This window comes from Oncorhynchus keta, chromosome 22, assembly GCF_023373465.1.
Source record: "Oncorhynchus keta strain PuntledgeMale-10-30-2019 chromosome 22, Oket_V2, whole genome shotgun sequence".
In the NCBI taxonomy this organism is placed as follows: Eukaryota; Metazoa; Chordata; class Actinopteri; order Salmoniformes; family Salmonidae; genus Oncorhynchus; species Oncorhynchus keta.
Window position 1 is genome coordinate 34,426,316 of NC_068442.1, and position 23,781 is coordinate 34,450,096.

Consider the following 23,781-nt stretch of genomic DNA (forward strand, 5'->3'; position numbering starts at 1 on the left):
ATTTGGAAGGCTGCTGATCTCTGATCCCATGTAACATTTCCTGCCTTCGTGACCTTGAGCAAGGCACTCAACCCCCCACAATTGCTCTCCATCCAGGGGGTGCTGTACTGCTGCTGACCCTGTGCCTCTCAATGTGTGTGTATGTGTTTGTTTGTATCTAGGGGTGTTGAGAAAGGAAGGCAGAATTAACATTTAAGTTCTAACCAAGTTACAATGAAATTGTATTCTATACTACTATTGGGTCACAGATACTCCTTTGGGTCACAGTTTAGTCTAGAATGGTTAAACATCGGTTTTGTTTATTGGGTGGGTCACAAGACAATTGAAATGGCTTTACATGGGTTACTCATATCCCAAAAATGGTCTGGGAACCATGCCTTAAACATTTCATTTTCTCAGGCATTCTCCATAATGAAACTTTAATTGAAATTCCTTACATTTTAGGGAGGATCTTTCATATATTGTACTTTTATATGCTGATTATCACTATATGAAAAACTGAGCTGGCATGAGAGCTCCTTCTTCCTAAGAATTGGAGCGTTTAGATAGAAAAAAAGAGTAGTGCATGCCATTGGACCACATTGAGGTCAGGTCTGACAAGATCATCAGACCATTACAGTTTGTACCAGAACTCTATAAACTAGGGAATGGGTGGGTTCCCTCTATGCCATCTGATAGTGTAGCATTTAATTACAAAACAGAAAACAAAAGAACAGCATTTACAATAGAGAAACGGTAGAATAAAAAAGCAGAAATAAGATGCATGCAAATCAGAAAAACAAACACTTTTCCATAACATTGTTATTGCCTGTTCGAGCAAACCTTTCATTCCATTATCAATGTATTAAAAGGGTGCTTGGATCACAATATAACATATCGCAAAGTTAAACCAGATGCTGGCCCAGTCAGGCCAGATGTTGGCCCAGTCAGTCTAGGAGTGGTTTTCAGTCAGAGCAGAGAAAACAAGGACAATATTTCATATAGGAAAGTGAGTCAGTCAGTGGCCCTCTGTCACTTACCTCACCCACCTCCTCTCCTCCAGAGGAGGCTCCTCAGGAACAGGAGATGGGATGCCTGTGCCCTTGCTTTAATGCTCCACCGCCCCTCTTCACTGGTCTCCTCTCCCATCCTCTGAGGCTTGTCAGTGGGATGTCAGTTGCCAGGGCCATTGCACGCACAGAGGTTGCAGCATAGTAAAAGCCGTCCAACATTCTAGCCCACCTGCTGCTCCTCTATGTGGGTAGTTAAGGTAGACGGTTCATAACCATGGCCATGATCTTCTTTAGGCAGTAAGGGATAGACGATGTGCATATAAGCTTGTCACGACCGCCCCACGGGGCTTGAAATGACTCCATTGATAAATGCCTTTACTATTGTGTGTATTTTTAGACTGACAAAAGTCTAGAATCTAGAATGGCAATTACTGTGCATACAGTATGTTTTTACTGTAAGTGATATTTTGTATGATAGAGAATTAATAACAGAGGGTAGGACAAAGCCTATCTGGAATTATGCACTAGACTAGAGAGATTATTCTGACTAGTATAACATGAATTTAATGACTGTCGAAGTTGCACCAGAAATGAAAGAGGCATCATGACAAATACTATAGTTTATGTTGAGATAAAATGGCAGTACAAAAATACAAAAATAAGTAGATACATTTGTCATTCAAATTTCACAGTAGGAACACAGGTACATGAAATTGAGTTCTATTTTCAAGAAACTAGTGTAAATTGTTCAAAAACAGTATTTGTTTTAATTAAAAATCTATTACATCATCTAGAATAAATGGGTGGGCAGCACTATTCATTCATATCACAATAACCAATAGCTATTTGCAAATAGCTATCTGCCCATTTGGTTCAAATAGCCATGAGTACTTAAACGTTGAACAGGTACATTCGGCTGTGAGTTAACTTTGAGTGAATTAATGTAATTTGGCATTATCATGTTTTCAATTTGATAAGGCTAACAACATTTGTCAGATTTTGCAGTTACACTATATTACAGTGTATTCAACAACCGGAATGGCATTATATTGGTCTCATATTACCCACAAACATACAAAATAAACAAAGCCAAGACTTCAACAGTGGGGGTATTGTAAAGGCTTGGGGTTCAACCAACAGTCTAATAAAATTGCTGCACACTGAACTAAACTGTTCATTTGAGTGATCAGTGGGAGGCTTATACATTTTATTGGGCTCCAGCATAAACAGTTTCATACTCTGTGCAAGCAGAGTTAGAGGAGACATACTGTGCACTTTTGTTTTGGCTAAGTCTCTCATCACCTCCAAACAAACACTGAAGTACAGACAGCAGTTACCCTGTTTTGCTTCAAGTGACTTGAAACAAAATATGTTGTCATCCTCTAAATGTGGTATCCAGTATCCAAACAAATTTAGTTTTTTTTGTCATGCTGCTTTTAAGGGGACAATGCACTTTATTTAGGGATATGAAAAATACACAAAAATAAAAATAACTTGCCAAAATAAAATAATTCCAGTGGCCATTCAAATACATGTACCTTAAAACCAAATACAATAAATACAGCTGACCTATTGATATATGGATTTGTATACAGGGTCAAAACATAAATAGAACAGATTTGATACCTTCTTCAATAAATAGTAGCAGTATTTACTTACAATATACACATATTTTCCTATACTTAAAGCCCCCTACATATTTCTCCACAGTTTCATGAGCAAATTATCCTATTTAACATACATTGCATGCATCAACAAATACAGTATTGGTTTCCTTTTGGAAGAACAAACGGCTACTTCCAACGGGTTCCCCCACATCAAATGTATCATTGTTCTATGTACAGGGGGGTAGGGATGGAGGGGATAAGTGATTGTAAAAAAAAGTAGTCAACATAAATCAGAACTTGGTGAGTGAACATCGGGACAATTTTGGTTCACGTATCGAAGGTGATCTCTTGGAAATCTTCGTACCGGGTGGACTAAGCTAAGTCTAGTGCCAGGTGGACTGAAGTACCAGTTGGACCACACAAGAACTGTCCCTTTAGAGTGAATTCTCCTCACTGCCCTCCAAAGCCAGGGTGTTTCTTGGAACACCTGAGAGAGAGAACACAAGACAAAACACATCCAACACATGCCAAAATCTCTAAAGTGAGAAAATCCATTCAATTTAGGTTGTTTATTAATTTATTGATTATACTTAGGCTATGTGTTGACAGATCAGGAACGGTGAAGGGGATTTACTAGTGCAGTTGCCATAGTGACGCACTCCTATGGAGCGCCCCAGGAAGCAGGTGGCTCTACGGAGGTGGCAGGCGCTGGGGTAGGTGATGTTGTCGTTGCCACATATAGGCATCTCGGACTTCAGCGGTATTGGGCAGGGGGTTGTGCGGCACATGACACAGTGGGCACTGTTAGTCTGATCTGTCACACAGGTGTGGGTACCTGGGCACACCACATTGGAGCAAGACTCTGGACAGAACATGAACATAGAGCATTAGTAATATAGTTTCGCTACAAAGGAATACTGATTTGAATCCAAGAATGTGTGTAATATTGCTGCAGTAGCACAATTAGTATTTGAAATAACCAAACTGCTGACATGCAAGATAACTCTTGAAGTACAGGCGTGTCCTCACTTTTGCATTCTCCCTGGTACATGACCTCCAGATCAGGGTGTCCCTTACAGCGGGCCATCAGGAGGACACACTCGTCACGATAGGAGTTCCCATCGCTGCCACACACAGCATGCTTTTTGGAGATGTTAGTGCAGTCGGGAGAGCATGCACACTGAGGACGTCCAGCATTCAACGTACACACCTTCCCTGGGCCGCAGTTCACACCATCACAAGTCTCTGCAAAACATAGAGTAAAAAGTCAGTATTACTGTCGAAGCATTTACTCATCTTAAATGGCTGTCGTTAAGTGATCCATTTCCACCGCTGCTTAAGATTCATTGTCAACAAAACAGAACACATTTCTGAAAACTTTTGTCTTTAACCGCAGCATGATTTAGCCAGAAAAACATTTACAATAAACGCATATTTTGTTTATGGTCATACACAAGGATGTCAAGTCTGTAAGAATGTGTCTGAGGTTGTGCCTGTTTCCACGACTGTAGGATCCCTGTAATGATGAAAGCAGGGCTAAGTCTTAGATGGATGGAAGGGTGTTTGAGCAGACCAACCAGTTCAAAGGCCTGTCACTGGGTATTACAGGCTGAGAGATGTTGCAGGAGGAACCGTTGACTCTCCAAGGCCCAGCCTGGTCAATAGGAAGTCACCCAGTACTGTAACCCTAAAACAACACAGGCATACCATCGCCACCTTTCAACAGGCTTCTCAGGACCTGTTTGATCCTAATAGAGAGTGATATTCAGACCCGATCCTGTAAAACGCAGCACTTTATTGCCTTTCTCTGCGAGCGCTTGCTTTAATATCCTGCTATTCTCCATCTCCAAAGAGGCCAACTCTGATACCTCTGGATTTCTCACACGAGTATCAGATTCATCCCCATTCCTCCCAGGGAAATCCTCAAAAATCCCTTTTTCTGTTATGTTTTGCTCCGGTTCACTGGCAGCTCGTTGCAATTCATATACGTTTTCACAAATCAATGCAGATTTAAATATAGGTCAGACATGGAGCACTAGTCAACACCCAGGAATGCTTTGAAGCACTGTAAATCAGTAGCCCCAATGGGGAGGATCAACTGTTGGGCCCAGTCTGACTCTGACAGGCAGTACTATGATAATAGACCAGCACTTCCCCGCAGTATCACATGTACATTGATGCTGTAGTTTTGTTCTTTCAGTCTACTTAATGATCCAGATAGTGCTCCACATTATGAAAAACAGACGTCTGGGCATGTGGCAAACATTTCTCCTGTGGTAAACAGAAATTCATTTTTTTTATTTTCTGAGGGGAGGCAGCCAGGCCTGCGTCTCAGCCAGCATTGGGAAATAATTTATGCAGAGTGAAAAAGAAGAGGGAGGAGGAGAAAGAGGTGGGTTATTGTCCATTTATTTGATTATTTCGATTTTATTCAATTGCACTGCAACTTGCAGGGACATTTTGTGGACCAGTTCCAAGGTGGGATGGACACACCTCTCGATATATGCCATACAGTGCCTTCAGAATGTATTCATACCCCTTGACATTTTTCACATTTTTTTTACTTTACAGCCTTATTCTAAAATTGATTAAATAGTTTTTCCCCCTCATCAATCTACACACAATACCCCATAATGACAAAGCAACATTTTTGTTATTTTATTAAAAATAAAAAACTGACATATCACATTTACATAAGTATTCAGACCCTTTACTCAGTACTTTATTGAAGCACCTTTGGCAGTGATTACAGCATTGAGTCTTCTTGGGTATGACGCTACAAGCTTGGCACACCTATATTTGGGATGATTCTCCCATTCTTCTCTGCAGATCCTCTCAAGCTCTGTCAGGTTGATGCACAGCTATTTCCAGGTCTCTCCAGAGATTTTCGATTGGGTTCAAGTCCGGACTCTGGCTGGGTTTACTCAAGGACATTCAGAGACTTGTCCCGAAGCCACTACTGCGTTGTCTTGGCTGTGTGCTTAGGGTCATTGTCCTGTTGAAAGGTGAACCTGCTCTGGTTCATCTTTCCCTCAAACCTGAGGGAAAGTCTCCCAGTCTCTGCCGCTGAAATACATCCCCACAGCATGATGCTGCCACCACCATGCTTCACCGTAGGGATGGTGCCAAGTTTCCTGCAGATGTGATGCTCGGCATTCAAGCCAAAGAGTTCAATCTTGGTTTCATCAGACCAGAGAATCTTGTTTCCCATGGTCTGAGTGTCTTTAGGTGCCTTTTACTGAGGAGTGGCTTCTGTCTGGCCACTCTACCATAAATGTCTGATTGGTGGTGCTGCAGAGATGGTTGTCCTTCTGGAAGGTTCTCCCATCTCCACAGAGGAACTCTAGAGCTCTGTCAGAGTGACCATTGGGTTCTCAGTCACCTCCCTGACCAGGGCCCTTCTCCCCCGATTGCTCAATTTGGCCGGGTCGGCCAGCTCTAGGAAGAGTCTTGGTGGTTCCAAACTTCTTCCATTTAAGAATGATGGAGGCCACTGTGTTCTTTGGGACCTTAAATGCTGCAGACATTTTTTGGTACCCTTCCCCAGATCTGTGCCTCAACACAATCCTGTCTCGGAGCTCTATGGACAATTCCTTCGACCTCATGGCTTGGTTTTTGCTCTGACATGCACTGTCAACTGTAGACCTTATATAGACAGGTGTGTGCCTTTTCAAATCATGTCCAATCAATTGAATTTACCACAGGTGGACTCCAATTAAATTATAGAAACATCTCAAGGATGATCAATGGAAACAGGATGCACTTGAGTGAAATTTTGAGTCTCATAGCAAAGGGTCTGAATACTTATGTAAATAAGGTATTTCTGTTTTTTTATTTTTTATTTTATAAAATTTCTACAAACCTGTTCTTGCTTTGTAATTATGTGGTATTGTGTGTAGATTACTGAGATGTGTATTTATTTAGTCCATTTTAGAATACGGCTGTAACGTAACAAAACGTGGGAAAAGTCTAGGGGTCTGAATACTTTCCGAATGCACTGTAGCTAAATCATTGACGTTTATAGCTTGTCTTTTACAACTTGTCTTGTTACTTTTGTCATTCTAGATCACTTGAGGATATCCAGTTATCATTTAAGCACATAATTGATGAGAACATTTCATTATTTACTTTTGCTGTTATCATATAATTATGCTTGTTAATTCAACTAGGATTATATTGCTATTTGGTACATGCTGGCTTCAGCCTTGCTGACACTAATCATCCTCACATGGTTTAAAATAATCCACTACCCTGGCAAGAGATCACAAGGACTTGTTAAAGTGCCACCGCAACCTTAGTTTATAAAAAAGGAATATATCCTTGAGTGAGCCTGAATACTCATGGTGAAGGCTTCCAATAGTGGAAGCCACTCAAAACAGCTGTACAGAGTTAGATGGAATGACTGATCCACATTTCACAAAATTTAGAAACCTCTGGAAACTAACTTGACTTGGAAATTCCATATGGGTCAAAGTTATCCCAAGAAGAAGACAGGTGGTCTAGTTATAGCCAAATTACCTGCCATTTGGAACTATGATCAAAATGTGACCCCTTAACGTCTTTGCTTCATTCATTGCCAGTTATGAGGGGACCAAGTGGACAACCTAAAACCATCTAACTTGTCTGAGGCACCTTTGGTACACTACCAGTGATGGTGGTTTGCCATAACAAGAGTCAAGAAATCAGCATCTACTTCTGTTAGTCAAATGGTTTGAGAAATAGCAAAACACCCGTATATTAATGATAGGGATATGATACTGTAATTTTGTTAGTTGGTTCACAGCAAGTAACTCTGCAAGTTCTACTGCGTTGTTACCTTTGCAGGGTTTGCAGGACACGATTCCCAGGAAGCCCAGTAGGCTGACCTCATTGATAGGCAGACTAGTGTTGGACCAGGCCGTGTCCAGACGGCCCCCGGAGCAGCATTCCTCCCTGCTGACCCCACGCATCAGCACCATGTCACAGCGCTGCTCTTGGCTCTGCTGCAGCCAACACATCCCCGCTGAACACACCACAACAAACACAACAACGGATCTAGTTGGAGTTTTTCTACATAATTTATATACATGATTGACATATTTAAAGTATATATACTTTGATGTATACAATGGCCTACTGGAAATACAAATAGCCCACTTCAGAGCCATAATATAGATTTATGGCTCTGGCCCACTTGTACAATAGCCAGGACTCTGTTTACTTTACATCAAACTGGACTGAATGGACCAGACGAGTCCCTAGCCAGACCTGGCTGACCTCACTGTCCACACGCAAATACACTTTAGCAGCATATAATCCACCAATTCATACAGGAGAATAGAGACCTTTTGCACAATCGTGGAGTTTTGTTTAAAGGTTTTAGGACTCATCACTGCCACAATCCATAAACTCTCACGTATCACTTTGTAATATATAAGGTATTCCAACGTCCCTAAATGAGAGAATAAAGTTACTTTGGAATAAACATGCAGTTCTGCATACTAATGCAAACCAGTGATTACGGTAAGTAACTGTTTGCACGTTACAAAGTAGTAACACAATGCGCACCTGCACTCTGTAATTCTCAGTATCAAGCAAGCAAAACTATGGTTTAACTTGGTTTAATGGTCATTATTCACAAATCATGTCAATCAAGTATCTTCGAATGTTTTAAGCGTTTTAAATTAAGATATCAAAGCTAGACTTCTTAAAGCAAAAATTGTTCCAGAATTATTTCATAATTAGTCTACATATCAAACGTAATTTTTGATAAATAAAATAATACTTTACTCACCATTTACAGTATATCTTCCAAACATTTGACTCAAAGCAACTGTCACACCGAAAAGAGCAATCAAAAAGCCCATGGTGATAAAAAAATATATAATAATAATTGTAAAATAAAACTTTGGTCAAAACTTTCAAAATGTCTGTTTGTTCTTTTCCAAACGTTTTCAAATAATGTTAACTTGGCAATGGAGAAGTTCGCAGTGTTCTCTGACGTGAATGAATGTGTTGTAAATGAAGGTCGTTCCCCTCTATATAAATATTTAGCCCAGACGAAATTATGCTGCTGGGATGGGCGATGCTCTCAGCCAGTTATAATGCTGGAACAGGGCTGGAATTGACAGTGTTCTACGTGTTCTGCGTGTTCTGCGTTCTGACTCAATTTCCAGACAAGAGACGTCCCCTCACCAGAGTGCATCAGACGCAACTGGACCACGCGTCTTCTGATTACGGTGGTGTTGTGAACGTAGAGTAGGCCTAGCATATTTCGAATAGGTTTTACATATTTTCAAAGTATTATATGCGAATAGATAATTTTTAAAAAATCATTAAAATATTTCAAATAATGTAGAAAAACTTCAGAACTTTTCAGTCCATATCATATAGCTTTCAATTGTATTACAAGGAAATAATTATCAGTCTCAATACCACTAAGTTAGATGTGGTTAGATAAATACCAACATGTTAGAGATGGGGTATAAGCCTTTAGCCTTTTTCAATTTTTATGAGAGGACACATTAAAGCTAATAAGTGATAAAATACATGTGTGGCCCCAAGTCAGTCTTCAACAGCAGCAGGGACACCAACACAGAAGAAGCAGATGCAAAGCATCAGTGAGAGCGATGGCAGGTGATTGTGATGGTTAGGAGGCACTCATTTCACTGATAGAACCCCTACGTGAGAATGTCAGAGTGAGCCTGAGTGTTATTTCATCCACATGTAGACCTCCATCTATCTTCCATCCCCTGTCTTTCTCTTGTCCCCTATCACCGCCTCTCTTCTGTGGCGTATGATATTGACTGGGAGCCAAAATTGTGCCAATCTTCCCATCTGTCTGTCTCCGGCTTGTAGTCCCTTTGGTGGTGGAGAAAATGAAAGTATCATATGCTGTTTCTGTAAGTCGTGGTGAATGATGTTGCCTTCTGTTGCTGTACAGAGATCCCCAGGGCACAGCTGGAATGCTGACCCTGCAGAGTGGTGCAGTGGGTGGGCTCGAGAACTGGGTCACTGCAGCAGCTCACATGGTTTGGATCATTGGGCCACACAGATGAATAGGCTACGGTTTGGCAACCCAGACTAACCACTTCTTATCGCTATTATTTATGTATCTATGGCAATGCAATACTGGTGTGACATTTCAAGTTGAAGAAATGTTGTAAAACGACATGACTATGAAGCATGTGTAGAATCTAGGGTTTTCTAAAAGTTATATGACTATAGTTTAAGGACATATTCCATCAATCATAATTCTGTTTGTATTTGTCTGTCTTTCTCTGTTTAATGTGCCACTGTATCATTGCTGTGACTATGCATTTGGTCCAGAAAAATATAATTTACCAGTGCTGCCATCAACTGGGGAGTGTTAAACATCACATCCACATAAGGGAAAGCTGAATAAAATATGTTTTTATAACTATTAGCATAATCCAATAATTTGTTCACACAGCCTCAGAAACAATAATCACCTGTGATAGTGACATGACAGGGCCCATCTCCCCCTAATAAACAACGTTTGAAATATGTTCTACCCTTTTGTGGCTGTGAGACACTGACTTTAATCACAGAGTGAAATTTTAACCCCAATGGTCCTGTGGTCATAGACAGAAGTTTGCATTGAGGTCAACTCACTGAAACCGTCCTGTTTCTACAAGAAACTACACATTTTGTAAAAATACAGTTTTTAAATCTTGTTTTTTTTTGTACCATAACCAACCTTAGTAGCAGGCAGCCTGCATCGTATGACTTCGTATGATATCGAAAATTGTAACCTCTCGGAGGATCGCATGTATTCCTGTACCACAATTCTTAGCTGTTGCTATAGATTTTCGCATTGTGAATTTCTATAGATAATGTAAACAAGATGGAGGCGTTTCTGACAGCCAACACTTCTTCATAGGCAATCGATGACACCGGTAAATGAGCATACAAGGTAAAGTTGACCTCTTTCAACATACAGACAATATACCCCATACCTGAAAATGTAATGCAAAATGACAGGACAGGAAATTAATGTAGCGTTAGCTAACTTAATAGCTTACTAAGAGACAGCTAAATACTAAATCTATAACATTGCTTGGTTTGTGGATGTAACTGCAGTAGATAAGATAGTTATCTGGCAAGCAGGCTCGTTGGGGAGATGTTTATTGCACAAGAGTCGGCTGCTACAATGAGTCTTCTCGGATTTGTTATTGTTCCTTTATACGTGTGCCCTTATAGCAAAACAATGAACGATATCTAGCTAACGTTTGCTAGCCTTGCTGTTTCAATATGCTTTGTATTGTAACTCTAGCCGACTAAACTTACCGATTTACAATGGAGTTGAGCGGCAACTAGTGTGGGCGGACTGGTGCTCCGACATCACATCTACAATGAAAGTTTTATTCCAAACTATTGATTAAAACACCCAAATAATAGCCAGCAATTACACAGAACAATGTCGTGTGTAATTGCGGGCTAATCTTTGGGTGCTGAAATCACTAGTTTGGGATAAAAACTAGATTGTTTGGGACGCGGGAACTCCAGTCTTAACTGTTGTCGCCGCTCAAATCGTGAAATTGGGTTTATTCAGCTATGTTGTAGCTAGTCACGACAGACAGAGACCGCTGGTTTGCACTTTCTGACCTCACTCACTGACACTGATTATGCTATTCATGGCCTGCTCAGGGGCGAAAATCTGATATCAACTTTGGAGGGACAATTACATGAACATTTCTCAAGAGCAATTCCCGGAAACCAAAAGTAGTGCTGTAACACATAGCCTACGTTGTAATATGTCAAATGTATATTGAGGAACCATAATTACTACTACTGGATAATTGATAGGTACAGTAGTTAACTGAAGGGTTGTCCCAACTTGTTAACATTTTTAAATCATTATAATACTACTAATAATAATAGTTATAGCAGTGTTGCTTATCACTCCAGTATGCAAGCAAGTGTTTGTATTTACAACCAGCAATACCAAGCAAGGCCAGTAGGTGGTAATGGCACTGTACACTGACTGTATGGGTGCAGGTTTCATAAATGCAATGAACATGGTGCGATCTCATCTCAAATAATCTCCATTGAGAACCATCACAAAGTTGGTCTCCGCACTGAACGGACCTTTTTATGGAACTTTTTCTGATTCATTTATATAGTCATTAAATATGTGCCACTGGTTTGAGACTATTACAACATCTTTCTTTACAAGAACAAAACGCTCAGAATAAGTACAGTTCTAAAAGCAAAATAAAAGCAAAATAACTACTTCAATGGAAAAACCCAAACAAATCAACCAAAATATCCTTCAGAAATACTTAGTTATTGTTCAGTCAGTGTCACAACTCTTCAAAACAACAGCTATGGACAAGTATGTCACACAAAGTATGCAATTTTAAATAAAATACATAATTTGTAAGTGTACTTTCATACTAAAAATGACTAAACAAAATAACAAATAACATACTATACACCAGGGGTTCTCAAACAGGGTAGGTGGACCTCTAGGGGTCCCTGGTGTAATGGCAAGGGGTCCATGAAATAAAAAAGTGTAATGAACGTATTCAGCAGCACAAGGATTCCACTAACTTTACATATAATATAGAGGGGGTGGAGTGAGGACCACTCAAAACCTTGCCTGCCTTTCCTCAAAATATGCAGGGGTTCCAGTACTCAAAAAAGGTTGAGAACCACTGCTATACACACTACTGAACAAAAGAACCGAACATATGTTTGAGGGTTTCAATGGATCCAACAAATTGCTGGCAGATATTTTCCCTCAAGACTGTCCAGCCTGTCTTTATGTACATTACAGACATAATTCTGATCAGCACCTCAACTTGGTGAACCAACCCCCGCACCTCCACAACAAGGTTGACACCTGGTCCTGCCATGGCTGTGCCACTGTCCCCTATACTGGTGCAGCTGGCAACAAGGTTGAAACCTGGTCCTGCCGTGGCTGTGCCACTGTCCCCTATACTGGTGCAGCTGGCAGCAAGGTTGACACCTGGTCCTGCCATGGCTGTGCCACTGTCCCCTATACTGGTGCAGCTGGCAACAAGGTTGACACCTGGTCCTGCCGTGGCTGTGCCACTGTTCCCTATACTGGTGCAGTGCAAGGTAGCTTTCTTCATTTCTGCTGTTTACCCCACGCGCTGGATAACTGGACACTGATTGGATTTAGCTGGTGTGCTGTTACAGTTACACAGTGGCGGTGGGTTTGGCAGTTTTGATGTGCTGTGAATTTTACAATGGCTTTTCTCCAGTTCCTAAATCCTGCACTAATGAAGGCAGCATCTGCTATTTGGCCAAAATATGGCTGGCTTGAAAACCCTTGGCTACAGTGAAAACACAAAACTCCTTTTATTGATGGATTATAATGTAGCCAGGGGAAATCGCCAAACCATCTCTCTTGAAAGGACAACACTGTTAGCAAGAGTTTGGGGTTCTATAAATTGTGGGTGTGGCTGATATAGTTTTGTGCCATCACTGAGGTAACTGGACAATGCTGTGCCACTGTCCCCTATACTGGTGCTGCCGGCAACAAGGTTGAAACCTGGTCCTGCCGTGGCTGTGCCACTGTTCCCTATACTGGTGCTGCTGGCAACAAGGTTGAAACCTGGTCCTGCCGTGGCTGTGCCACTGTTCTCTATACTGGTGCAGCTGGCAACAAGGTTGACACCTGGTCCTGCCATGGCTGTGCCACTGTCCCCTATACTGGTGCAGCTGGCAACAAGGTTGAAACCTGGTCCTGCCGTGGCTGTGCCACTGTTCTCTATACTGGTGCAGCTGGCAACAAGGTTGAAACCTGGTCCTGCCGTGGCTGTGCCACTGTTCTCTATACTGGTGCAGCTGGCAACAAGGTTGAAACCTGGTCCTGTCATGGCTGTGCCACTGTCCCCTATACTGGTGCTTCTCGCAACAAGGTTGACACCTGGTCCTGTCATGGCTGTGCCACTGTCCCCTATACTGGTGCTTCTCGCAACAAGGTTGACACCTGGTCCTGCCGTGGCTGTGCCACTGTTCCCTATACTGGTGCTGCTGGCAACAAGGTTGAAACCTGGTCCTGCCGTGGCTGTGCCACTGTTCTCTATACTGGTGCAGCTGGCAACAAGGTTGACACCTGGTCCTGCCGTGGCTGTGCCACTGTTCCCTATACTGGTGCAGCTGGCAACAAGGTTGAAACCTGGTCCTGCCGTGGCTGTGCCACTGTTCCCTATACTGGTGCAGCTGGCAACAAGGTTGACACCTGGTCCTGCCATGGCTGTGCCACTGTCCCCTATACTGGTGCAGCTGGCAACAAGGTTGAAACCTGGTCCTGTCATGGCTGTGCCACTGTTCCCTATACTGGTGCTTCTCGCAACAAGGTTGACACCTGGTCCTGCCATGGCTGTGCCACTGTCCCCTATACTGGTGCAGCTGGCAGCAAGGTTGACACCTGGTCCTGCCATGGCTGTGCCACTGTCCCCTATACTGGTGCAGCTGGCAGCAAGGTTGACACCTGGTCCTGCCATGGCTGTGCCACTGTCCCCTATACTGGTGCAGCTGGCAGCAAGGTTGAAACCTGGTCCTGCCATGGCTGTGCCACTGTCCCCTATACTGGTGCAGCTGGCAACAAGGTTGACACCTGGTCCTGCCATGGCTGTGCCACTGTTCCCTATACTGGTGCAGCTGGCAACAAGGTTGAAACCTGGGTCTGCCATGGCTGTGCCACTGTTCCCTATACTGGTGCAGCTGGCAACAAGTTCGAAACCTGGGTCTGCCATGGCTGTGCCACTGTTCCCTATACTGGTGCTGCTGGCAACAAGGTTGAAACCTGGGTCTGCCATGGCTGTGCCACTGTTCCCTATACTGGTGCTGCTGGCAACAAGGTTGGAACCTGGGTCTGCCATGGCTGTGTCACTGTTCCCTATACTGGTGCAGCTGGCAACAAGTTCGAAACCTGGGTCTGCCATGGCTGTGCCACTGTTCCCTATACTGGTGCTGCTGGCAACAAGGTTGAAACCTGGGTCTGCCATGGCTGTGCCACTGTTCCCTATACTGGTGCTGCTGGCAACAAGGTTGAAACCTGGGTCTGCCATGGCTGTGTCACTGTTCCCTATACTGGTGCAGCTGGCAACAAGGTTGAAACCTGGTCCTGCCGTGGCTGTGCCACTGTTCCCTATACTGGTGCAGCTGGCAACAAGTTCGAAACCTGGGTCTGCCATGGCTGTGCCACTGTTCCCTATACTGGTGCTGCTGGCAACAAGGTTGAAACCTGGGTCTGCCATGGCTGTGCCACTGTTCCCTATACTGGTGCTGCTGGCAACAAGGTTGAAACCTGGGTCTGCCATGGCTGTGCCACTGTTCCCTATACTGGTGCTGCTGGCAACAAGGTTGAAACCTGGGTCTGCCATGGCTGTGTCACTGTTCCCTATACTGGTGCAGCTGGCAACAAGGTTGAAACCTGGTCCTGCCGTGGCTGTGCCACTGTTCTCTATACTGGTGCAGCTGGCAACAAGGTTGAAACCTGGTCCTGCCGTGGCTGTGCCACTGTTCCCTATACTGGTGCAGCTGGCAACAAGGTTGAAACCTGGTCCTGCCGTGGCTGTGCCACTGTTCCCTATACTGGTGCAGCTGGCAACAAGGTTGAAACCTGGTCCTGCCGTGGCTGTGCCACTGTTCTCTATACTGGTGCAGCTGGCAACAAGGTTGAAACCTGGTCCTGCCGTGGCTGTGCCACTGTTCCCTATACTGGTGCAGCTGGCAACAAGTTCGAAACCTGGGTCTGCCATGGCTGTGCCACTGTTCCCTATACTGGTGCTGCTGGCAACAAGGTTGAAACCTGGGTCTGCCATGGCTGTGCCACTGTTCCCTATACTGGTGCTGCTGGCAACAAGGTTGAAACCTGGGTCTGCCATGGCTGTGTCACTGTTCCCTATACTGGTGCAGCTGGCAACAAGTTCGAAACCTGGGTCTGCCATGGCTGTGCCACTGTTCCCTATACTGGTGCTGCTGGCAACAAGGTTGAAACCTGGGTCTGCCATGGCTGTGCCACTGTTCCCTATACTGGTGCTGCTGGCAACAAGGTTGAAACCTGGGTCTGCCATGGCTGTGCCACTGTTCCCTATACTGGTGCTGCTGGCAACAAGGTTGAAACCTGGGTCTGCCATGGCTGTGCCACTGTTCCCTATACTGGTGCTGCTGGCAACAAGGTTGAAACCTGGGTCTGCCATGGCTGTGTCACTGTTCCCTATACTGGTGCAGCTGGCAACAAGGTTGAAACCTGGGTCTGCCATGGCTGTGCCACTGTTCCCTATACTGGTGCTGCTGGCAACAAGGTTGAAACCTGGGTCTGCCATGGCTGTGCCACTGTTCCCTATACTGGTGCAGCTGGCAACAAGGTTGAAACCTGGTCCTGCCGTGGCTGTGCCACTGTTCTCTATACTGGTGCTGCTGGCAACAAGGTTGAAACCTGGGTCTGCCATGGCTGTGCCACTGTTCCCTATACTGGTGCAGCTGGCAACAAGGTTGAAACCTGGGTCTGCCATGGCTGTGCCACTGTTCCCTATACTGGTGCAGCTGGCAACAAGGTTGAAACCTGGGTCTGCCATGGCTGTGCCACTGTTCCCTATACTGGTGCAGCTGGCAACAAGGTTGAAACCTGGGTCTGCCATGGCTGTGCCACTGTTCCCTATACTGGTGCAGCTGGCAACAAGGTTGAAACCTGGGTCTGCCATGGCTGTGCCACTGTTCCCTATACTGGTGCAGCTGGCAACAAGGTTGAAACCTGGGTCTGCCATGGCTGTGCCACTGTTCCCTATACTGGTGCAGCTGGCAACAAGGTTGAAACCTGGGTCTGCCATGGCTGTGCCACTGTTCCCTATACTGGTGCTGCTGGCAACAAGGTTGAAACCTGGTCCTGCCATGGCTGTGTCACTGTCCCCTATACTGGTGCAGCTGGCAACAAGGTTGAAACCTGGTCCTGCCGTGGCTGTGCCACTGTTCTCTATACTGGTGCAGCTGGCAACAAGGTTGAAACCTGGTCCTGCCGTGGCTGTGTCACTGTCCCCTATACTGGTGCAGCTGGCAACAAGGTTGAAACCTGGTCCTGCCGTGGCTGTGTCACTGTTCCCTATACTGGTGCAGCTGGCAACAAGGTTGAAACCTGGTCCTGCCGTGGCTGTGTCACTGTCCCCTATACTGGTGCAGCTGGCAACAAGGTTGAAACCTGGTCCTGCCATGGCTGTGCCACTGTCCCCTATACTGGTGCAGCTGGCAACAAGGTTGAAACCTGGTCCTGCCGTGGCTGTGCCACTGTTCCCTATAATGGTGCAGCTGGCAACAAGGTTGAAACCTGGTCCTGCCATGGCTGTGTCACTGTCCCCTATACTGGTGCAGCTGGCAACAAGGTTGAAACCTGGTCCTGCCGTGGCTGTGCCACTGTTCCCTATACTGGTGCAGCTGGCAACAAGGTTGAAACCTGGTCCTGCCGTGGCTGTGCCACTGTTCCCTATACTGGTGCAGCTGGCAACAAGGTTGACACCTGGTCCTGCCGTGGCTGTGCCACTGTTCCCTATACTGGTGCAGCTGGCAACAAGTTCGAAACCTGGGTCTGCCATGGCTGTGCCACTGTTCCCTATACTGGTGCAGCTGGCAACAAGGTTGAAACCTGGTCCTGCCGTGGCTGTGTCACTGTCCCCTATACTGGTGCAGCTGGCAACAAGGTTGAAACCTGGTCCTGCCATGGCTGTGTCACTGTTCCCTATACTGGTGCAGCTGGCAACAAGTTCGAAACCTGGGTCTGCCATGGCTGTGCCACTGTTCCCTATACTGGTGCAGCTGGCAACAAGGTTGAAACCTGGTCCTGCCGTGGCTGTGTCACTGTCCCCTATACTGGTGCAGCTGGCAACAAGGTTGAAACCTGGTCCTGCCATGGCTGTGTCACTGTTCCCTATACTGGTGCAGCTGGCAACAAGTTCGAAACCTGGGTCTGCCATGGCTGTGCCACTGTTCCCTATACTGGTGCAGCTGGCAACAAGGTTGAAACCTGGTCCTGCCGTGGCTGTGCCACTGTTCCCTATACTGGTGCAGCTGGCAACAAGGTTGAAACCTGGTCCTGCCGTGGCTGTGCCACTGTTCCCTATACTGGTGCAGCTGGCAACAAGGTTGAAACCTGGTCCTGCCGTGGCTGTGTCACTGTCCCCTATACTGGTGCAGCTGGCAACAAGGTTGAAACCTGGTCCTGCCGTGGCTGTGCCACTGTCCCCTATACTGGTGCAGCTGGCAACAAGGTTGAAACCTGGTCCTGCCGTGGCTGTGCCACTGTTCCCTATACTGGTGCAGCTGGCAACAAGGTTGAAACCTGGGTCTGCCATGGCTGTGTCACTGTCCCCTATACTGGTGCAGCTGGCAACAAGGTTGACACCTGGTCCTGCCGTGGCTGTGCCACTGTTCCCTATACTGGTGCAGCTGGCAACAAGGTTGAAACCTGGTCCTGTCATGGCTGTGCCACTGTTCCCTATACTGGTGCAGCTGGCAACAAGGTTGACACCTGGTCCTGCCGTGGCTGTGCCACTGTTCCCTATACTGGTGCAGCTGGCAACAAGGTTGAAACCTGGTCCTGCCATGGCTGTGCCACTGTTCCCTATACTGGTGCAGCTGGCAACAAGGTTGAAACCTGGTCCTGCCGTGGCTGTGTCACTGTCCCCTATACTGGTGCAGCTGGCAACAAGGTTGAAACCTGGTCCTGCCGTGGCTGTGCCACTGTCCCCTATACTGGTGCAGCTGGCAACAAGGTTGAAACCTGGTCCTGCCGTGGCTGTGCCACTGTTCCCTATACTGGTGCAGCTGGCAACAAGGTTGAAACCTGGGTCTGCCATGGCTGTGTCACTGTCCCCTATACTGGTGCAGCTGGCAACAAGGTTGACACCTGGTCCTGCCGTGGCTGTGCCACTGTTCCCTATACTGGTGCAGCTGGCAACAAGGTTGAAACCTGGTCCTGTCATGGCTGTGCCACTGTTCCCTATACTGGTGCTGCTGGCAACAAGGTTGAAACCTGGTCCTGTCATGGCTGTGCCACTGTTCCCTATACTGGTGCAGCTGGCAACAAGGTTGACACCTGGTCCTGCCGTGGCTGTGCCACTGTTCCCTATACTGGTGCTGCTGGCAACAAGGTTGAAACCTGGTCCTGTCATGGCTGTGCCACTGTCCCCTATACTGGTGCAGCTGGCAACAAGTTCGAAACCTGGGTCTGCCATGGCTGTGCCACTGTTCCCTATACTGGTGCAGCTGGCAACAAGGTTGACACCTGGTCCTGCCATGGCTGTGCCACTGTCCCCTATACTGGTGCAGCTGGCAGCAAGGTTGAAACCTGGTCCTGTCATGGCTGTGCCACTGTCCCCTATACTGGTGCAGCTGGCAACAAGGTTGACACCTGGTCCTGCCATGGCTGTGCCACTGTTCCCTATACTGGTGCAGCTGGCAACAAGGTTGACACCTGGTCCTGCCGTGGCTGTGCCACTGTTCCCTATACTGGTGCAGCTGGCAACAAGGTTGAAACCTGGTCCTGTCATGGCTGTGCCACTGTTCCCTATACTGGTGCTGCTGGCAACAAGGTTGAAACCTGGTCCTGTCATGGCTGTGCCACTGTTCTCTATACTGGTGCAGCTGGCAACAAGGTTGAAACCTGGTCCTGCCGTGGCTGTGCCACTGTTCCCTATACTGGTGCAGCTGGCAACAAGTTCGAAACCTGGGTCTGCCATGGCTGTGCCACTGTTCCCTATACTGGTGCTGCTGGCAACAAGGTTGAAACCTGGTCCTGCCGTGGCTGTGCCACTGTTCTCTATACTGGTGCAGCTGGCAACAAGGTTGAAACCTGGTCCTGCCGTGGCTGTGCCACTGTTCCCTATACTGGTGCAGCTGGCAACAAGGTTGACACCTGGTCCTGCCGTGGCTGTGCCACTGTTCCCTATACTGGTGCTGCTGGCAACAAGGTTGAAACCTGGTCCTGTCATGGCTGTGCCACTGTTCCCTATACTGGTGCTGCTGGCAACAAGGTTGACACCTGGTCCTGCCATGGCTGTGCCACTGTTCCCTATACTGGTGCTGCTGGCAACGAGGTTGACACCTGGTCCTGCCGTGGCTGTGCCACTGTTCCCTATACTGGTGCTGCTGGCAACGAGGTTGACACCTGGTCCTGCCGTGGCTGTGCCACTTTTCCTATACTGGTGCAGCTCGCAACAAGGTTGACACCTGGTCCTGCCGTGGCTGTGTCACTGTTCCCTATACTGGTGCAGCTGGCAGCAAGGTTGAAACCTGGTCCTGCCGTGGCTGTGCCACTTTTCCTATACTGGTGCAGCTCGCAACAAGGTTGACACCTGGTCCTGCCGTGGCTGTGACACTGTCCTCTGAAGTCTCTCTCCCTGGCTCTTTCTCTTTCACCACCCTCACTACCTAACAGCCTGTCTCTAGAAAATAAATAAAGGTGTTTGCCGTACTCCTAACTATCTGTACCAAAAACTACACAATTAATCACAACAGCAATACCATTGCCTTAAACACATCTTAGTTCAGTCACCAGTTTAAGTTGAGAGTGGGGTTATCCATGGCATTTTCCTATTATGTCCCTATTATGTCCCTATGTTGCCAAACAAAGACTCAACAAACTTACCTGAGACTCCCTGTCTCTGCCAGTCTGTCCCTGCCCATCTGCCCCCAGCTCTGCTGTCTGTGTGCCCTCTGTTGCCTGATCTGCCTAATGACATCATTGTGAAACATTTCCATGAGCATTTCACTTCTTTCTTATGAAATATGATCAACTACTCTAAGGCTACTAGGGTTCTTGCTTTGCGTTTACTGAAAAATGTACTGAAAAATATATATATATATATTTTTTTAAAGAATACATTTTTCTACCTGGCAGGCTGGCTAGCTGCACAAATTAGGAGATGTGCTTCTATCATCTTATCTTCTATCATTCTATATGGGCTTCGATCTAAAAGGTAGCTAGCAAATGTGAAACGGATTGCAGCGACAAGAGTTGACAGCTGTATGAGTTCACCATTTACACAACATATGCTGCAACCTTTTGTAATTTGAATAGTTTGTTTCATATTGGCTGGCTTCCAACAATAGCTGAATTTGCAAAGCTAGCATGCACCAATTCCGTTTCTGTGGTGTTTGCTATAATCTTTGCTATCGTCAGTTTACTCTAAGATCGGCACATATGTGCTTCAAAGTCCCATAGCGACATTTGAGCTTTTGCAACGAGACCATTAAAGATATTTAAGAATATGGTAGAAGAGAGTGTAGTTCAGTTGGGAGTTCAGTTTATCGCTAACCTTATCACAGGGACTTTGAAGCACTACAGCTGTATGCTGATCTTGGAATAAACTGACGATAGTGCATGCTCTTCAACCGATCGCTACCTGCACCTGCCCGCCTGTCCAACATCACTACTCTGGACGGCTCTGACTTAGAATACGTGGACAACTACAAATACTTAGGTGTCTGGTTAGACTGTAAACGCTCCTTCCAGACCCATATCAAACATCTCCAATCCAAAGTTAAATCTAGAATTGGCTTCCTTTTTCGCAACAAAGCATCCTTCACTCATGCTGCCAAACATACTCTTGTAAAACTGACCATCCTACCAATCCTCGACTTCGGCGATCTCATTTACAAAATAGCTTCCAATACCCTACTCAACAAATTGGATGCAGTCTATCACAGTGCAATCCGTTTTGTCACCAAAGCCCCATATGCTACCCACCATTGCGACCTGTACGCTCTCGTTGGCTGGCCCTCGCTTCATACCCACTGGCTCCAGGTCATCTACAAGAACCTGCTTGGTAAAGTCCCCCCTTATCTCAGCTCGCTGGTCACCATAGCATCTCCCACCTGTAGCACACGCTCCAGCAGATATATCTCTCTAGTCACCCCCAAAACCAATTCTTTCTTTGGCCGCCTCTCCTTCCAGTTCTCTGCTGCCAATGACTGGAATGAACTACAAAAATCTCTGAAACTGGAAACACTTATCTCCCTCACTAGCTTTAGCACCAACTGTCAGAGCAGCTCCAAGATTACTGCACCTGTACATAGCCCACATATAATTTAGCCCAAACAACTACCTCTTTCCCTACTGTATTTATTTTTCTCCTTTGCACCCCATTATTTTTTATTTCTCCTTTGCACATTCTTCCACTGCAAATCTACCATTCCAGTGTTTTACTTGCTATTTTGTATTTACTTTGCCACCATGGCCTTTTTTTGCTTTTACCTCCCTTCTCACCTCATTTGCTCACATCGTATATAGACTTGTTTATACTGTATTATTGACTGTATGTTTGTTTTACTCCATATGTAACTGTGTCGTTGTTTGTGTCGAACTGCTTTGCTTCATCTTGGCCAGGTCGCAATTGTAAATGAGAACTTGTTCTCAACTTGCCTACCTGGTTAAATAAATGTGAAATAAATCAATATAAATAAATAGTGCAGATTCCATCTTTAACGACGCCACATAAATGGAATAGGTACTAGCAAGCTTAATAGTTAATGTTTGCCTGCTAGCTCTGCAAATTCAGCTAGTGTGTGTGTAAACCCTGCCAACATAAAAAAAACATTGCTATGGCGCGATTGACTGGATTAACCTCACGTCAATTACGTGTATTGAGTGCCTGCCAGATAAGGAACTGGCAGTGGATCAAACCATTGTGAGGCAAAGGGCGGGGGTCGCAATCTTTTGAAACTTTAAAACCTCACTATTAAGTGTCTATAATTAGCACAAGTGCTTTCATTGTATATTATTAATATGATTGAAATTACATAGTTATGTTTACAGTGATATATTGGGGGGGACAAATCATATTTTTCCCAGGATAGGGGGGTTGCGTCCCCCCTGGGATTTCCGCCTATGGGCCTGCTATGTTGTTGAGTGGATGTGATGTTCATAAAAATATTCAGCATTGTTTGTTGTAATGATAGGAGCTAGTGAACTAGTATTGAAATGTATACCGTTATGATAGCACATCCGCATCATTGGTCATGTGTATTGACATGGTAGTATCGTAGTGTGTATAGACATGGTAGTGTACAAATGCATTTGCACTTTCCATGCATTTCAGTCTCGTGAATTTCATCAAAATGCATATGCATGTGATTGTGCATTTGTATTGCAGATCTGAGGATCCCTACAATGATTCATTGAAACTGGATGGACAGTTGTGCAGGCTTGGCAAGTACCCAGGATTTATTCAGAACATGGATGGAAGTAGAACATTCGATTACCCAAGCTTTGTAAATACCTCGTTGAAAATCTATCATCATACACCACATTCACAATTCATTATTACACTTGAATAATAGCAATTATGCAAACAGAACGTAATTACATGGTTTGTCCAAAACATGATTACATTAACCAACAACCAAAGCACTCATCAAAGCAGTTTCCAGGTGTCACAAGGACATGGCTAAGAAGGATGGAATAAGCCTGTATCATCTGAGCACATAGACAGAGAACCAAACATTCCCTCTTATCAGAGCCAAACTCTGTAGACCTGTAATATTGGACACCAGGTCCACTCACCTCTCTGGTCACCATACTCAAGCAGTGCTACATTGTCAGCAGGTTAAGGCGAATCTTCTGTTGCATTTCTGCAGTTGCAGCATCCCACATTTCAATACATTAGTCTGCATTCGTATTCATTGTAGGAGTATTGTCCGACCCAGGATATCCAGAAACATACAACACATAAGTATTAAAAACAATCACGTCGCTCAAAGGGGAAACTATGAGTGACGGGGACTTCCATGAACACATGGACTATTTGGAGAATCACCTGACCATGGACACCTTCGTCCATCGCATCGACTCCACAGAAGTCATCTACGAGCCGCGGAGGAAGAGGACCAAGCTGATTGGGAAGTACCTGATGGGAGACCTCCCTGATGGGAGACCTGCTCCTATGGGAAGGTGAAGGAGATGCTGGACTCTGAGACACTCTGTAGGAGGGCTGTCAAGATCCTTAAGAAGAAGAAACTGAGACGCATCCAAAATGGGGAGCAAAATGTCAAAAAGTATGTGAGACGCTTTGCAATGGTCTTCACAATAATTTTAGTGTTGATAGATGCATAATAGACTATTCTTGTTTGTTTGGTGTGTGAATGTGCTTCTAATCAGTGCATGTACCTCAGGTGTTACTGTGCCTTTTAAGAATCACTGAGAGTAATAGTAA

General features: G+C 45.4%; 1 protein-coding gene and 1 pseudogene across 2 annotated transcripts; one reads left to right on the top strand and one right to left on the bottom strand.

Annotated features, from left to right (window-relative positions):
* Positions 1–1,597: 1,597 nt before the first annotated feature.
* LOC118401383 (follistatin-related protein 3-like) lies at positions 1,598–8,669 on the bottom strand. 2 transcript variants are annotated; one of them, XM_035798844.2, is made up of 5 exons: positions 8,373–8,669; positions 7,416–7,601; positions 3,629–3,844; positions 3,190–3,461; positions 1,598–3,086 (listed from the first exon to the last, which is right to left on the bottom strand). In XM_035798844.2, the coding sequence occupies exons 1-4, from the start codon at positions 8,443–8,445 to the stop codon at positions 3,190–3,192; spliced, it is 747 nt and encodes a 248-aa protein (XP_035654737.1). In that variant the 5' UTR covers positions 8,446–8,669; the 3' UTR covers positions 1,598–3,086. The 2 variants fall into 2 exon arrangements, with proteins under 2 accessions (XP_035654737.1, XP_035654736.1); XM_035798843.2 differs by having other exon boundaries at positions 3,234–3,461; positions 8,373–8,668.
* Positions 8,670–10,210: 1,541 nt separating this feature from the next.
* Positions 10,211–23,781, top strand: part of LOC118401384 (serine/threonine-protein kinase STK11-like) — a 58,235-nt pseudogene continuing 44,664 nt past the window's right edge.